Source organism: Lutjanus erythropterus, chromosome 18, assembly GCF_056507025.1.
Source record: "Lutjanus erythropterus isolate fLutEry1 chromosome 18, fLutEry1.hap2, whole genome shotgun sequence".
NCBI classification, from domain to species: Eukaryota; Metazoa; Chordata; class Actinopteri; order Lutjaniformes; family Lutjanidae; genus Lutjanus; species Lutjanus erythropterus.
This window is the reverse complement of record NC_139334.1, coordinates 21,577,568-21,594,630: the sequence shown is the minus strand read 5'-3', so window position 1 is coordinate 21,594,630 and position 17,063 is coordinate 21,577,568. Positions and strand designations below refer to the sequence as shown.

The following is a 17,063-nucleotide window of genomic DNA, read 5'->3' as shown; positions in this document are numbered from 1 at the left end:
TCCCCTTTTGTGTTACGCTCCCTTCCACCACAGAAACGCCGCTATTTTAAAACCCCCGGCAGCCGCCCCACAGGTGGGTCACAGCCTCCCAGCTTAGGCAGAAATGCCAGAGATGTGTGCGATGGGAGTCAGACGGGCAGGGCAGCTGTCCAGATCGGTCAGATGCTGGACATTCTGGGAATGTGCAAGTGATCCCGGTTACTGGAGAGGGCGTGGAGCCGTGTCAGGGCTCAGCTGCTGGGAGTGTGTGACACCGAGAGAAACATGCACACACAAACACACACACACACACAACACCTGCAGAGCTCTACACTCTGAGAAATAAAGGTTACAAAAGGGGTTCTTCCTGCACAAAACTATTTGCTATTTTTGAAGAAAGGGTTCATCAGGAGTTCTTTGTAAGACTAAGAACCATTTTCATCCCAACAAACGTTTTAAAATAGAGGGTTCTTCAAGGGTTGTTGAAATCCTTAAGAGCGCCTGTCAAGGGTTCATCAAGGTTCTCCCAAGTATGTCCTAACGTGGACACCTTTAGAGTATATGAGGATTGTCTGTAGAACCCCCATGGTAGGTTCCAGAAAAAAAACAAACTTGGAATATAAAAAGTTTCTCAGTAGAACCCCCTGGGTGTGTTTCAGATAATAGGAGAGTTCTTGGTAGAAATCCCTTGGGTGGTTCTAGATAAAATCCATGGAATATAAAAAGGGTTCTTCATAGAACACCCTGACTGTGTTGTAGATAAACCCTTGGAATTTAAAAAAGTTATCGGTGGAACACCCTGGGTGGGTTCTAGATGAAGCCCTTGGAATATAAGAAGGTTCTCAACAGAGACCCCTGGGTGGGATCCAGATAGAAACCTTGAAATATAAAAAGGTTGTTGGTAGAACCCCCTTGATTGGTTCCAGATAAAACCCTTGAAATATAAGATGTTTCTCCATAGTACACCCTGACTGTTTTCTTGATAAACCTTTGGAATATAAAAAGGTTCTCAGAAGAACCTCCTGGGTGGTTTGTTATTAGCACCCTTAGAACGCTGAGGGGTTCTGGATGGAACCTCCAGAGAGGGTTCTGGGCAGAATCATAGAAGAGTTCCTCTTTAAAAACTCTCATGGGTGGTGAAGTCTTTCACAGATGGTTCTAGGTAGAACTCTTTAAAAGCATTCAAAGTGGAACCCTCATAAAAAGTTCTAAAATAGGTTCTCCCACAAGGACAAGCTGAAGAACCCATATGGTTCTAGTTAGCAGCATTAATTCTAAGAGCGTAGCTGAGAGCTGTGGAGTAAACTAATGGATCACCTGCAGTGTGATTTTCTTTTTTTGACTAAATCTAAGTGAAGGTCAGTGACACATCGGAGCCCATTAAAACCTGCCAAAGTTAAACAGACACCCATTATAGCTCATCCTCTGTGCCCTTCCCACGCTCTTAAAGAGACACTGTCATCTCAAAAATCTGCCTCTGAGAGGACACAGCCTGTTTACTATGCACACACTCACCTGCGAGGGCCTTGATGCGCGAGCGCTCAAACAGCCTGGCGGAGCTGTTGTCATTGTCTAGCTCCTCGTCAGAGAGGTCGAAGCGGGTGTTGATGTGGCTGTACTGCTGCGAGATCTCCGCATTGTCAAAGTCTGTGGTGGAAGTCATGGCGGTAGCCAGAGTGGCAGGCGGGCGAGGGGACGGCGGCCGGCGTCCTCAGGTGCTCTGGGCGTGCGGGGAAATGAATGGAGGGGAGGAAATGTCAGAATACTGGAGGCAGTCTGAAACAGAAGGGGAAAGACAGACAGCAGAGGTGTTAATGTGATTGATTATGATGATTAACTGGGGTTCAGCACATAATAGACTGAGACCGAGACCACTTTAAAGGAGAAACCTGTAATATTTCCCTGTAATAAATCATAAAATGATCATGATACATCATCAGTGATCAAGACACATAGTTTAAGTACTCGCTTCTCTGACAATAACAGTACAGCCGAGGTGTTCCCTTTTTAAATTTCTACTCTAGGCCAGGATAACAGTTCTTGTCTGTTTTACAGTAATTAGAGTTCAAATTCATGCCGAATGTTCACAGAATGCATAAGTATCTGTTTATGAGTCATAAAAAATCACTGATAATCTTGCAGAAGAAGTAAATGTTTAAAACGATTAAATTGAGAAATATGTTAATGGAGTCTAGCAGGCAGTGACTGAACTCAAACTCAAGAATGTGTATTTTTGGAGAAGTGGGCTTTTGTTTTCAGGACAATGGGTTTAAGTTCAGATTGGCAGATGACTGACAGTCATAAATAACTGATCACCGTACAGTGTAGGACTCGTTCTTACTTGTTATTGTGAATTTTCACTTCCTGCACTCCTGCAGAGTTCCTGCAGAGTTTGAGTAGGACGGGGTGGGGGAAAACAACCCGCTGCAACCATGGATTGTTATATTATAAGTAGGACTTCAAACTATTTAATCTCTGATCCAGCTCCAGCTCACTATTTGGACTGCTGAACTAATTTTTGCTTGCACAACTGCAACATACTGCTCCTTTAATAAAAAAGGAGAAAACCGCGTAATAGAAAATAAAGAGGTTTAATGTCCCCCTCTGCTCAAAAAGGTGTTTTTCTTATTGTTGTGTAACTTTGATGTTTGACCTTCACTGTGCGGAATGATGAATGTGCAGAGTTTGACACTTGACAGGCGTTTTCAAATTCACAAGCTGCAAGAGGAAAGTTTCTGTGTGGGCAGATGAAAAGGTAATTCCAGTATTTTTAAAACCTGGACCCTTTATTTACTAGGAGGGAGAGGAAAAAAAATTCTCCTTAAGGTTTGTGATTGCTTTTTTACAATTCCTGAATCAATTTCTTAATAGCTTAATAGCCAATTTTTTTTTTTATGTATACAATCTACTTCTGCTTAACTGACAGAAGGGTAGGTGGTAAAGTCACAATTACAAATCCATCTGCTACTTCAGCACTACGGACAGCACCATGGATTTATCAACACACAGCGCAGTTTGGCTACTGATATTTCAGAGCCACGGTCGGGGGACATAGATGCTACTGCACAAACCTCAGTCAGATAAAGGATCAATAAGTCAGGCAGACTAAACAATCCCTCTTCCCCGGCACTCTCTCTGCTACAAAGGGATGGAGAGGGGAGATGGCAGGCTAACAAGAGGGTTGTAATTTGATATATATATATATATATATTTTTTTTTTAACAACAGGGACTGCATCCTCCCTCAAATTGCCTACTGCTCGTAGAACATGGGAGTTGCTGGTCTACCGCTCCCTCGACCGGTTAGTTTTGAAGTTTGGTTATGAAGTAACATAGAACACATCTTGCGTCTGATAGTTAAACTTTTGACAATAACAATCTTTGCTTACTCGCAGATTCTGGATTTTCTGGATCTGTGAAGGAGCAGATGTAATTTTAAGAATTTGTAAATCAGTAAAAGTATTTGTATGTGTCTGTAGTTGTGACTGTTTATTTGTCTTTATTTGATCAGCCTCAAGGACATCTTTCCCTATTTCTTGATATTTTATAGACCCAACGATCAATAGATTATTTAAGAAAATGATTAGTTAGCCACAGCTCTACTGTGGGGAATAAACAGTAAATGGACACCGACTTTTGAATCCAGCTTTCTCTGTATAAATAAATGTCTCACTGCAGTCTAGTTTGTATTTTGGTGTTAAGTTTCAGTTTATCTTAACCTGGCATGAGAATGTAACTTTGGCAATGCATTGGCATTGCACGGGTATATTTTCACACAGAAATCTCGCCTGACACAGCTTTCACACTGGCCTCGCAAGCTCCTGTGCCTGTCATAATCTCCATTTTGTGTGTGTCACTTTGCTCAACTGCCACCCTGCAGTGTGTGTCTGTGTATTCTTTGAGTGTGGAATGGCGGGTTGAAGGGTAAGCGCTCAGATAGCTCTATCTGGGTGCAGCATAGCTCTCTTATCATGCTTCACAGGGGGAGGGCAACCCCTCTGTACTGCAGAACATGACGAAGACACCTCCTTTTGAATGATGCAGCTCACGTAGTTTGAACTGCCAGTGTGTGTGTGTGTGAGTTTTTGCGTTTCCGTTGGTCGGTGTTTGTGAGAATAAGTGCGTGAGGTGAAGAGAGGCGGGGAACCCAACTTGATATTGTAATACACAAAGAAAAGAGAAATGGGAGCATGACAGTGTCCTCATGTGGCTCTGACTAAGAATGCATACAACAACTGCAGAATACCACATATTTTTCATATCAGAGATTTAAATGATGACATTAATACTAAAATTAGAGATAAAACAAACAATCTTCTTTTATTCTTCTTTATATTTTAAGTACATTTAATCAATTGCAGATACAATTGTGCAGAGTTTGTACATTACTTGAGTATGAGATGAGATTTTATGCCAGATTATTCTTCTACTCTACTGCATTTCAGAAGGAAATATAGACTGGGTTGCACCAACAAGAATTAATCAGAGTTTAGCTAGTTTAGCTATACCAGGTTTAAAATTAGTAAATCCAGATTTAAAATTAAACAGAACTCTGTTGCACAATTAAAAACAAATCTCTTTTTAGTCAATTCTACTTTACTGATGAATATCCGAAATTAAATAGACTTTAATCAAAATGGAGATGCTTCCTCACCCAAATTTAAATAATAAAGAATTTAAGTAAATAAATAAAAATTTCAGTGATGTCAGGTCCTAGAAAACTGTAAAAGGAGCCCATTAGCTGTGCTGTATTACTTAACAAAACTCAACATTGTTTGCTAGCTAGCTCAAAAGTAAAAAAAAAAAAAGATTGCTTGCTAGCTAGGTAGCTAAAAAGTTAACCAAATGCTACATTAGTTAGTTAGCCTAGTTAGCATATAATCATAATGGCTCGCTTGGCAGAGAAGCTCTAATTTTTCCTCCTTTGAGAAGAGTTGGACAAATTAATGGAAATAGAAATAATGGAAAATGATTCCTTGTTGGTGCAAAACAGGCATAATATAGTGGAACAGAGGTAAATGTAGCATAGAATGGAAGTAGAGGTACCTCAAAAATGTACTTAAGTAAATATACTTAGTTACTTTCCATCTCTGCTCACATGAATTCACAATGTGCCCACAGAAGATGTGTCTCTGCTGCATGCAGAGAAGAGGCCCTCGGTGATGCACAATGATGGCATCCTACAGGTCTCCAGTATCAGTCCTCAGCAGGCGGCTGTTATCAGCCCGGGGATGCTCCACCCACCACTGGGGATCCCCTTATCACCGCACACACGACCTGGACAGGACTACAGCACAACACACTCACACTGCACAAACCCTCCTTACACACTGTACAAACCCCGTATCCACAAACTGTCAGCCGTATACAAAACCTATAAGACTCTAATCGTGTCGAAGGACTGTCTGTCTGTTTGACTTGAGCTGCCAAACTACAAACCGCAGCAAATTAAGTGTGTGAGCTGGGACTTATTCTCAGTGATACTCTACAAGGCTCCGTTTAGAGCTGCATGAAGACGAGCTGGCCTCCTGCATACAGAGACAGGCAGGCCTGCGACTGAGAGCTCACTGCCTGCCACAGCAAGTCTGTGTGTCTGTCAATGGTGAGGTGTCCTTGAGTGTCCTGCTCACTCTCAGCAGGTCACCCTGTCAGCTTTAAGTTCCTGCAATGCAGAGGAAAAGTCTAAAAAACCCCTGACACTGACATGAGGTGCTAAGAGAGCGTAACAGAGGGACGAAACAGTATTGGCACGTGATTATAGCTGTGAGGTGTTTCTGAGAAATGCTTGATAATCAGGTTTTGGCTGAGAAGTGACTAATTTCACTGTAACTGAAGCTCTAAAAGAAGACTGTCCAGAATCATTACTAAAAACTGCACTGTTTCAATTAGAGCTGCAAATAACAACTGTAATGTTTTGATTATTTTCATCATTACTCCTCTAATCTGGCAGTCAAATAATGCAGAAAAAAAGACTGAGGCTGAGTTCGAAATTACTAACATGCTATTTAATTCTTTAGTATGTCAGAAATTTTAGGATGAAACCGATAGTATGTGAGGTACAAACTGTTTCTGAGGAAATATTACAGCATCCAAACACTGTACATTAGCATAAATATCCCACAATACAGTGCAGCAGCAACAGCATGAACAAAGGCAGACAGCGATCAAGGCAGCTCTGGAGTAACATCGGCGTTAACACTGGCAAAATGATTACTAGATGTAAATAACTTCATGTGGTAACTTTGCTAATTAGCACTTAACACAAAGTACAGCTGAGGCTGATGGGAAAAAACAAACAAAAGAATTGGACATACTGAAATTTTGACCAGAGAGATAAAAAGCCGGGTGATAAAGTTGTCAGAAGTGTTAGAGTAAAGATCCTTTTTCAATACCACGTTTAAAAACGATACCATACTAACATTTGATAGTGTTGAAAGTACAGAAGCTATAAAAATGATACAAGTTCTCCTTTAAGACCTCAGTTTAGTTCGATTTTTATTAATTTGCCTTGCAGCTCAGCAAAACTGTTCACTGACCTTTTCTCTACCAGCACTGTATGCAGGTTGTTAATTTTTAAAAAAGAGAAAAATTATTCTATTTTGTGTGCCTGGGGCGTTTTTCTTATTGCCATGGCATCGAAACCAGTACTGAGGATTGTGTTTCTTATACTAGTATTGTACTGAAACTTAAAATTATGGTATTGTGGCGACCCTGAGTCAGCAGACGTCATTCTTTTGGGGACAATAAATGTCATATAAAATGTCATGACAATCAGTTGAATAATTGTTGAGATATTTCAGTCCGGACCCAAGTGGTGGACCACAGACGGGCTGAATGCCGTAGAGAGCTGCTTGTGTGGCTAAAAAGCAAAATGTCAAATGTAACTCAAGTTCCTTTGATGTGTTACATCAATGCCCATCTTTTTTGGACTACTTGTTAATTTCAAATATTCTTACTCTGCATAATGTTTACTTGTGCACATTCCCTGGTCAATACTTCCTGGTGCACATTGCTGCAATTTTCTATTTCATATTTATGCTTCTTGACTTGCCGCACCTGTTTTTTTTCTTTCTCTCTATATTTTTCTACTTACTATGTTAATTGACATGCACCAAAATCACCATGGGAAATTGTGTGTAAACCTACTTTGCAACAAAGCTGATTCTGATTCTACAGCAGAAGTTATTGAAACTGCATCCAGATAACTGCCAAAAACACAAAGGATTTCGATTTACAACAATATAAAGCAGAGAAAAACAGCACCTGTTCTGCATTTTCCTTTATAAAAAACTGGTAACTGACTATTATCAATTGTTTCAGCAGCAGTTTAGATGTGTCTGATGATGGTAACGTCACTGAAACATTATGGATGTAAGTGGATTATGGGTCAAAATATTGTTACCATTGTGAGGTATTTGGCATAAAATTGATACAAGGTTGATAAAGATAACTCATTGTTCCCTATCTACTGATAAAACAAATGACATAATACTTTGGCACCCCCTTGTATTTCTTGATATCACCTGGAGCAGATAAAGTCCAGTAAATATAACATTTTTATAGCTGCACATTGTGAGTAAGGGGTGCTGGATAATTTCTCAAAAGTCGTGTAAATGTCAAGAGGGATGATTAAAATGTCGGCTGGAATTTCTCCGGATATTGAAGTGCTGCTTGACCTCAGGAGAGAAAAAAAACATATTACATTTCTTTTCTTTTTTTTTATCAAATCTCATGTGGCATTACGACAATAAAACATGAGTTTTGATATCTGTGGGTGCAGCTCTGCTCATGAAGTTTTGTAAAAACGGTTAAAAGGTGTGAATGAGATTTTTTTTACTCTTAAGATTTGCTGAGTCTAAACAAAACAACTCCTTGTTTTGTTTCTGAGGTGTGAAAAAAACTTTTCTTTGATGATATCCTGTCTGATAGTCGTGATTTTAATTGACTGCACCCATTTCCCCGCGCTGCTGTTACTGCAAAACTACACTGTAAACAAATATGTACAATGTAAACATCAAATCAGCGCCTGAGATGAATAATAACTCTGCTCCCAGCTGTAAGTAAACTCCTTGCAAATGCACTCTGAGGAGGAGCGGCAACACATTAGCTGGCTGGGAGAGTACACATTATTCTGAGTCAGATGGAGAGGATGAAATAAGAGATGGGTGTGGTCAAGATGTGTGACCTACAGTGTGTGTGAAACTGTAGCAGCAGCAACTGGACTGAGGAGAGGGAGGCCTGTGGTCCAGCGGCAGAGAGTAAATCTGTGCCCGGCTGCAGAAACCACCTTAAGTTTTAAACTGCAGTTTCTCCCTCAGGGTTGGGAGAGTTACTTTACAAAAGTATCATAACTTCATTACTTTACCTCAATACCAGATGTAGTTCAATTGTTTATCCTAATATAATAGTGGTAATTGCATATTTAAATGTACTTTGTTAAGTAGGACTGAAACTTCGAGTACACTGCCATAAACTTACTCTGGGGTTTCTGTTTTTACCCTCACATTATCCCACTCACCATTGTCTCCACTCAAATTTTTTCCAGCAGTAGCAGCATTAAAGTAATCTTTCTTAATTTTAAGCTAGTTAAAAAGTTTGCTGCAACATCATTTAAAATTAAACTATTATTTAACCACAATTAAAAAATAATCTTTGCTGGTGCAACCCAGATTTAGAGATGAAAGGGTTTTTCCTTTCAACATTTTAAGGAAATTCTTAGGGTGAGTTTATACAACTCATTTTATCCTAAGGCATTCTGAGATGAAAATTTAAGGGTAACTTTAGCCTAAGTGGTTTTGTGCAACTGGGATAAACACAAAGTGGACCGAGATCAATATGAGGAGGGGGCTGGTTACTGGATTGAGTGACCACCAAAGTCCTCAAACTGCCGATATCAACTTCAAACTAACCACTACTCATGTATTTTCAGTGCATATAAGGAAAAACATGGTGGGAAATTGAGCATGAGCACACTCCGTTTAGCATAAATCCATACTGCACATTGATTATGTACATAAGATGTGAAAAAAGGCCCCTTTGTTATGGTCAATATTGTTTTGACTGCAACAATACTGGGCCTGATCTTGTGCGAGGTTGAAAGGAATCGATAGTAAACTATTCTTGGAGTGTGTTTACACAAAAGTCCCTGCTCGTCCAGACATGGCGACACACTCACACTTGTCCTTTTAAGGGGAATGAGGAGGGACGTCTCTTCTGCTCAGGGAGGAACGTTTATTTCTTTGTTATCTAATAAGCCATCACTCTGTTTTGGAGCACGGATGGAAGAAACATTGTTAGGAAAGAAAGAGAGAGAAAGCATGCAGCTGCTTTAAACTCCACATTTTGGAGGGAAATATACTTTTCATTCCACTATACTTAAGAGACAGTCCACCCCAAAAACAAAAATACTTATTTTTCCTCCAGCCTGTAGTGCTATTTATCCATCGAGATTGTTTTGGTGTGAGTTTTAGAGATGGATTTCTACTGTAGAGAAAAAATAGTTCTGACATTAAACTGCTCACAGCAAGGTCTGTGGATGATCTTTAGTAACCGGGTCATGATTTCTGGAAAAAGACACTGGTGTTGAGTTCTTCAAATGTCTTTTTTTTTTGGTGCTTTGAGCATTAGTACAGCTCTATGGCTGATATTTTCAAAACTCTACAACTCACAACAAAACAATCTAGGTAGATAAATGATGTAACAACGCATCAAATATTGTGATATTGCAACAAAATAATGTCTCAATATCATAAGAGACTGTGATGATACCTGCCGTGATATTACATGGCCATTATATTATATGATTGCTGCACTGTTTTGCAATAAAGATAATTCAAATATTCAGTGCCAAAGACAATTCTTGCTTAGGTCATGGCTGGCTACTTTTATTTTATTAAAGAAGAAGAGTAGGAGCACTTTCAGTTCAAAGAAAAAACTACATTTATGCGAACAGAAAGTCTGTACACATCAGATTTATTATTTAATAAAGGACATTTATTCAGGTTCTAGAAGTTTTATCGTGGCATTATCATAGCTTTTTTTTGTCTCATTACATCCCTAACACATAGCACTACAGACCAGGAGGAAAATATGTATTTTGTATGCATTTTTAACATGTGATGGGCTTATAAAATATGATACACTATTACAGATTAAAGGCAATCCAAAAAGTATATGAATATGCTCAATCTTGACAAACTACTAGACTAAAATGCTACTTACACATTAATGCAAACCAACATGTTAAATACTTTGACTGTTGATATTTGCAGTATATTTGGCCTGTGTACTTTTATTTGCTTCAAATGTTCTTTTCAGGACTTTTAAATGTAATTGAGTATTTTTATAGCGCAATACTGCTACTTTAATTTATGTAACGGACTTATATATTTATATTTTCTCTACTTTTGGTAACATTACAAACAATTTTTTTGCAACGTGCGCTTCTCGACGCGCAAACACGCGCACTGACGTCATTGAGCGCACTTACAGCGACTCCCTGCTGCCCACAGTGGAAGATAAACTGATAACGCAAGAATTTGCGCAGATGTGGCTTAATTAAAACAAAAAGTGGCGAATTTTCACAGCAGGTGGAGTTAATTTGGAATAAATAATTAGCGTGAAAGCTTTTGAAAACGACGTCATGAATTAAGATGGCAGCCAGGTCCAACAGGTGGTTCCGAGGAAACTTTTAACTCCACTTCAAACATCGGCAAACAATAGTAGTCTGAATGGAATGAGCGCCATTAAGTGACCGCTGACAGAAACTATTTGGCCAAAGATCAATAATTTCATTTCACAATGGCGCAACAAGCGCTGCCTTCAATTTACACTTACTTGCTTCTGGATGTCGTCCTGTCCTAAAGTGTTTATGTTGAGCCTTGTCCCTGCCAATAAACCAATTATAATCCCATTGAAGCAGCGGGGTCCCGGTCAGAGAGGACGGAGGTCTCCACAGATCGAGGAGGACACGGCTGGGGGACGAGGGACAGGGGCTGAAGGCACCGAGCGCTCCACGGTCATTCCCGACAGGCAGCAGGACTGACCCACCCTGCCGGGTTAAAAATAAAGTACATGATCTGTGCGCGGCACGCAGGGGACGGACATTCCTGACAAGAGCTGGTGTCTCTAAATGGCACAGAGACACTTGTGATCTCCTGTGCACCCCAACCCCCTCCACTGCCCCGCTCCACCCCGCCCAGACCGACCGACCGACCCGGGCTCTAATCGCACACACAACACCCACCCACCCACAGAGACCCTCTCAGAAATGTCACCTCCACTGTTGCCTCTGCGTGCCATGTAACATATGACATGCGGCTCAGAGAGGACAGGGACACAAGTCCTGCAGACAGATCCTCACATTACAAAGGATGTCCATCAGTTACAGAGGAAAAACACCTGTCAGATCATGAGGCATCAGTAACTGAGTACATTTACTTAAGTATACTTTGCTTGGTAATGTGGCCTTGTTGGAAAATACAGAGGTTTTGGCAAATTATATTGCAAGAAATTAATAAAAATCCAAGCCATCAATTTAGAAAGTGAAAGGGTCGAATCTAGAAAAATATCTATGGAGTGGCAACAAGGTGGCATGGAGTCTTAAAGGGGTGGCAGAAATAAGAATTTGCCCATTTAATCCCAATCAAATATATCAGTACTTGCTTAGAAAAACTTCCACATGAAGCTATTTTAACTCAAGAACATGTTATTCAGGCACGAGGAAAACACTGAATAGAAATATCTAAACGTGGCAATAGGAATAAACTTATATTTACAAATCATCAGACATTTTTACAAATGTCTTTTTTTTAATAGAACATCATGTGGCCAGAACACATTATTAAATTACATGATATATTATTAAATCAATTTATGCTTTTTATTCTTAAAATTATTATAACCCATTTCTGTAAATTTGACAGCCTGGTAGATAAGATGTCTGATACAGGCTGGACGAAATGGAAACGATCCCCTCTTGCTGCATTCACTTGCAGTCGGACATTCGAATTTTGGCCTTGTGAATTTCCAACCAGCCTCAATTTATATATATATTTATTAGAATTAAATTGTCCAAAACTGGGCTGACAAGAAGGGTTGCAAAGTTACTTTTTAGGATGGCAGCTACCACCCCATGCCACAACTCTAGAGCAGCTCTTGGAAAGTGATCCAACACCTCTATTACTGATAAATATTAAGGGGAATCTTTATACAATAGCAATATTCAGTGCAAGAACGTGCATATTTCTGAATCTGATAATAAAGTCCCAACAAAGTGGCATAAGGTCATGTCTGAATGTTACTTGACCTGTATGCTACATTCCAAAGACAATATATTTCATAGAACAAGGGAACCTTTTATGTCTTATACTGGATTGGACAGTTCTTCTGTTCTTACAAGTGGGTTTATGTTTTGATACCATTTTTTTCATTCCCAATACAGATTCTGATACTTTAACTTTACTAATATCTGTATCTGAATGATGCTAGTTATAAACAGATAATTTTTTAAGTTATAAAAAGTAGGGTTACATTCTGTATTGAAGTGTGAAGTAATAAAAACAAAATTATTTTTTAAATGGGTAGACTGCTTAAACTACAGGCTGGGTATTGTCTTACAATTTTCAATAACAGTGCTAATACAGTACCTGATTGTCTATATTTTTGCAACAGCCTTTTCCATTAACAAAGTTGAGCAAATATGAAATGTTGTCAAAACAAAAACAGTACTTATGTAAAATTGGTTTTTAAAAAAGGAGAGAGAAAGCCAGAACTAAAGCTTTTGGTGCTTGGCAGTTTTTGCTCTGAAGACACATTTCAATCAGCATCAAAGATACAGATGTACAATACCCAGACTAGCTTAGACTTGTGACTGTTAATATAGCTGTAAAAGATGAAATGTAGTCATTTAAAGGTCCTGTGTATAAGACTTACAGGGATCTATTGGTACAATGTGGCAGAAATGGGAGATAATATTCATGAGTGGGTTTTCATTTGTGTGTAATCACCTGAAAATAAGAGTTGTTGTGTAATGAGGGTGAAGGTCCTCTTCCACACCATCTTGCACTGCCATGCTTCTACAGGAGCCCAGAGCGGACAAACCAAACACTGGCCCTAGATACGACCTTTAACATTTTTCACAGCCATCGTAGTTTCTCCTACAAGCTTGACAGGGGGGAGTGAGAGGAGGTGTCTGCAATCTGAAAGCTCAAAACTAGATTTCAATAAAACATGCACACTATTTGGTTTTGATATACTGTTGACAATTAATGGATAATTTTGGGGAAAAAATAAAAAAACAACAATTCACTTAAAATATGTATTGTATTCATAAAAAATGGCCAAACACACGGGCCAAATAACATCTTATTAGAAACAGGAAGCAAGGTGTTTATAATAAAATACATTTACAGAACATCATCAAAACATAAATAAAGCTTTTTACACAATGAAATTAAACAAAAAGAAATCAGCACAAAAAGTTGTCACTGTGTTCCTTCACTCTGTCTTCAGTATTTTTGTCTCTTTCTCTTTGGTTCCCAGAGGAATGGTTTTATTCCCAAACTGAGCGCTGCAGCTGCAGCACCGAAACGGTCCTGAACTTTCAGACTACTGTAAATAATATGGCTTCATATCCGGATCCAGCTGACCCAGCTTTGACTGAGAACAGCCCTGCCTCTGATCAGCTTCTGCATAGTTTCAACGCTGTACAAACAAATACAAAACATTAATAAATGCCTTAACAGTTCTGTGCAACAGCACCGTGCTTCGCTCTTTAAAAAAAATCATCACAAGTATAAAACACATTCAACAGCATTTCAAACAGAAGGCAAGTGGAACAAAATAAATACGACAGACTTCAGAAACAGGCGAGAACAAAAGGCCTTAAAACTGAGCTTATGCAGATGTAGGGTACCATATTACTGCAGCTTGAATAGTGAAACGCAGGAGGTCAGAGGTCAGAGTCGGCTACAGAGTATCATCCCTGCAGCTGGTGGGATCCTCAGCATCTCGCTTAACTACACTCGACTGGACTACTTGCCCTTTGACTTGAACTCCAAAAAGGTCTCAACTTTCCGACTCGCCAACTCCAGAACTGTTTGTGTGGCTGAGTGGTTTTAGATCTGCCTAAACAGACAAACTTTACAAATAAAGGCTGAAGAGGAGCTGCAGTAAACACCTCTTAGCATTCCCTCCATACACCACCAACACATAGCTTAGAGACTGTATGAAAATTACTGGGGTAGTGTGTGTGGGGGAGGGTGGGAGGGGTAAACCTTGTATTTATAAAAACTAGGCCCTCCCCGGGGTTATTAAAGGGATAGTTCAGATAATATATATGGTCAATATGACCCCAGTTTTGAGAGGCAGAGAGGAGGACCAGCAAGGACGCTAAGAAAGTCAGTCAGCAGAAAAATGTATTATAAGCACCTACAAAAAAGAATCAATATCTGTTGAAGTGAGGGCCCTATTTAGGATATTTTCAACACTTCACCTTGCCGTAAGACATACTTTTCCATTGGGAAAGTGCCGTCTCCAAGGCCAGTAGACTCCATTGGCAAAATCAGTAATTTTAACTCACAGAACAGAGGGGTTGCTGGTCTACTGCTGCCTAGATCAGTTAGTTTGTGTTAATGTGTGCCTTCGGTTAGTTTGGATTCACCAAAGTCACACAATAACAAACAAAGTAACTGATCAAGGCAGTGGTAGGCGAGCAACTCCCGTGTTCTGCCACGTAAAATTGCTCATTTCACCCATAGGGTTTGGTTAAGTGCCAGAGAAATATATTTGACTTATGTAACGCTGATGGCCCGAACCACTCAACAAAATAATGAAAGTCAACAATCAAATATCGTTTGCTGCTGCTCCTCTCTTCTTCTCCAAACTGAGGGCATGTTTAACCTGCGTCTAAGTAAAACACAGACTAACAAAACCTCATGCAACCCAACAATCCCTTTAATGTTTTCTATAAACCTTTAAAAGGTTGTCTTTTTATAGTAACTTTTAACGTAACTATTAACTATGTTGTAGAAAAAGGCTGAAGTAAAGTATTAAGGGAGGGGAAAAAATAATGCTCTCCCAAATGAAGTCAGACAACCTTAACTTCAACCAATACACATATAAAGTTTTTTTTTGCAGAATAAAGGCCTTTGAGTGGTTAAAATATGCAGTGCCTGAGGAAATAAGTAAGTACATTTACTGTAACACATCAGGGCTAAACAGTGTTTGGAGATACTTCTGTCATATGTTTGGATGTGACTTCATAAATTAACTCCACAAGGCCTGTCACGATAACTGTTATTGACTTATTGCAGTCAGCAAAAATTACTGAGGTCACGTCCATGTACTATACGCTTTTTTAAGTAGTTAAGCCAAATGAAAAAAAAAAAACTATGTTGAGACATGTGAGACATGTTATGCTGTCATTTCTTGTCGTGCTGCCATCCAGAAAGACTTGGTCTCAAAGCTGCACTCCACAGCTTTGGAGTGGGAACATTTTGGGTTTAAGCCAAAGGAGAGAGGATAAGGATATTTTATATTTTTTTTCACATTCAAATTCCAATGTCTGAATATTCTTATGAATTTAAAGTTCATTGCCCTTTCAAAGTGTGTATTTGCATTATTATGTCATATCAGTGGCATTAAATGGTCTTAAAATTACATTAATATCAAATATCACCATCATTTCTGGGACAATATGCTGTAAAAAGTAGCTATAGTGACAAACTTTTTAAGTATGTCTCAATCTTCTAACTTTCATTTTATCGTCCTATCCAGGTCAGTCCACGTCATCATCCATCTAAACGGGCTGAAAAAAAAACAAAAAACGTTTGAGCATCTGCAAAAACTGCTTGACCCTGATGGGGAACAAAGTGATGCTGCCTTCTGTATACGGCTGTAAGCTCGGGTGTATTTACACGCCCTTGTAAGTAGAAAACTGGCTGCATCTATCTATCATAGATAGATAAAGAGTAAACACTGGTGAAAACACACTTGCATAATAAGTACACATCAAATCATTGTAACCTTGGGGTATCTGTTGACCGCCTCTTAAACCTCAGTTTAAACATTCTCTAGCCATGACGCTGACCTTGTTAACTTTAACATATTTGGCTGTTCTTTATACAATATGGTAGAAATCAATGGATGCCATATTGCTTACAGGGATTACAGGAGCTAAATGGCTGATACTTATCAGGTTAGAACGGACTAATTAACCTATTTCATCAAATGGATAAATCAATAAGGTGGGGGAACTTGGATAATTAATTATCAAGCTGTCTAAACCTAAATGAAATACACTAAATGTGCCACACCGTCACGCTCCCTTAGACTCCTGGTCAATCTTTGGTAAAATAGAATTGTGATTGTTACAAGCATTCATGTACATTACAAAAATAAAAAATACAGTTTCAATATTTTATAAAAAATACCTTCATACAAAAAAAAGCTGCTTCAACTTTGTAACTGGGATTTAATATAACAGTGCTCTTAGAATTTAAAAAAACGTCAAGTAAATAAATTTCAGGTGCAAATTTAAAAGACAGACTAACTCCGTGCTGGAGACAGTTTAAGTCTAAGTGCTCACTGCTAATGCGTCTTCATCTTGTGGAGTTAAGAAGAGAGGAAAGTGTCCAGATCAGCGATGACGGCCGCCTGTCTTCTGGCAACAGTGTTCAACAGTCGGTGAGGAAAGGATGGAGTTCCGAGGTCCACCTGGAGAAGAACACAATGATACGACAAAGACAAACATCACTTACAAATACAGAAGCACTGCCTTACAACTCGGGACGCACAATATTATTTATTAGTCAAATAATGAAATTATAGCTGATAAATATTGGCTATATCTTATTTGACAGATTATGTCGAGCCATCTAATTTGGATTCTTAGTCATGACTTCTATTTTAGATGAATTTGAGTGTAAAAACTAAATAAATGATTAGTCAGAACTGTTCTGTTTTGTATTAGAGCAATAGTGAAGTCATTTAGATTTGGTTCGGTCAGAGCTATGAAATATTAAATCATCCATCTTCACTCACTGCATCTCAGCCTTTTTTACCCTCAGGTTAACATAAATCTTA

The 17,063-nt window shown here is 39.1% G+C and overlaps 2 protein-coding genes across 3 annotated transcripts in view; both read right to left on the bottom strand.

The window, feature by feature from the left end:
- The window catches only part of sptb (spectrin, beta, erythrocytic), a 70,267-nt gene extending 59,113 nt beyond the window's left edge, over nt 1-11,154 (bottom strand). Inside the window, exons 1-2 of the mRNA XM_084742644.1 lie at nt 10,815-11,154; nt 1,495-1,755 (exon numbers count right to left, since the gene is read on the bottom strand). Coding sequence (XP_084598770.1) covers nt 1,495-1,642 — 148 coding nt within the window. The 5' untranslated portion in view covers nt 1,643-1,755; nt 10,815-11,154. The remainder of the gene's footprint in view (nt 1-1,494; nt 1,756-10,814) is intronic.
- Nucleotides 11,155-15,801: 4,647 nt separating this feature from the next.
- Nucleotides 15,802-17,063, bottom strand: part of stard9 (StAR-related lipid transfer (START) domain containing 9) — a 55,860-nt gene continuing 54,598 nt past the window's right edge. For both annotated transcript variants that reach the window (XM_084742034.1, XM_084742035.1), the window contains one exon: nt 15,802-16,694. In XM_084742034.1, the coding sequence (XP_084598160.1) occupies nt 16,593-16,694 (102 nt within the window). In that variant the 3' untranslated portion in view covers nt 15,802-16,592. The remainder of the gene's footprint in view (nt 16,695-17,063) is intronic.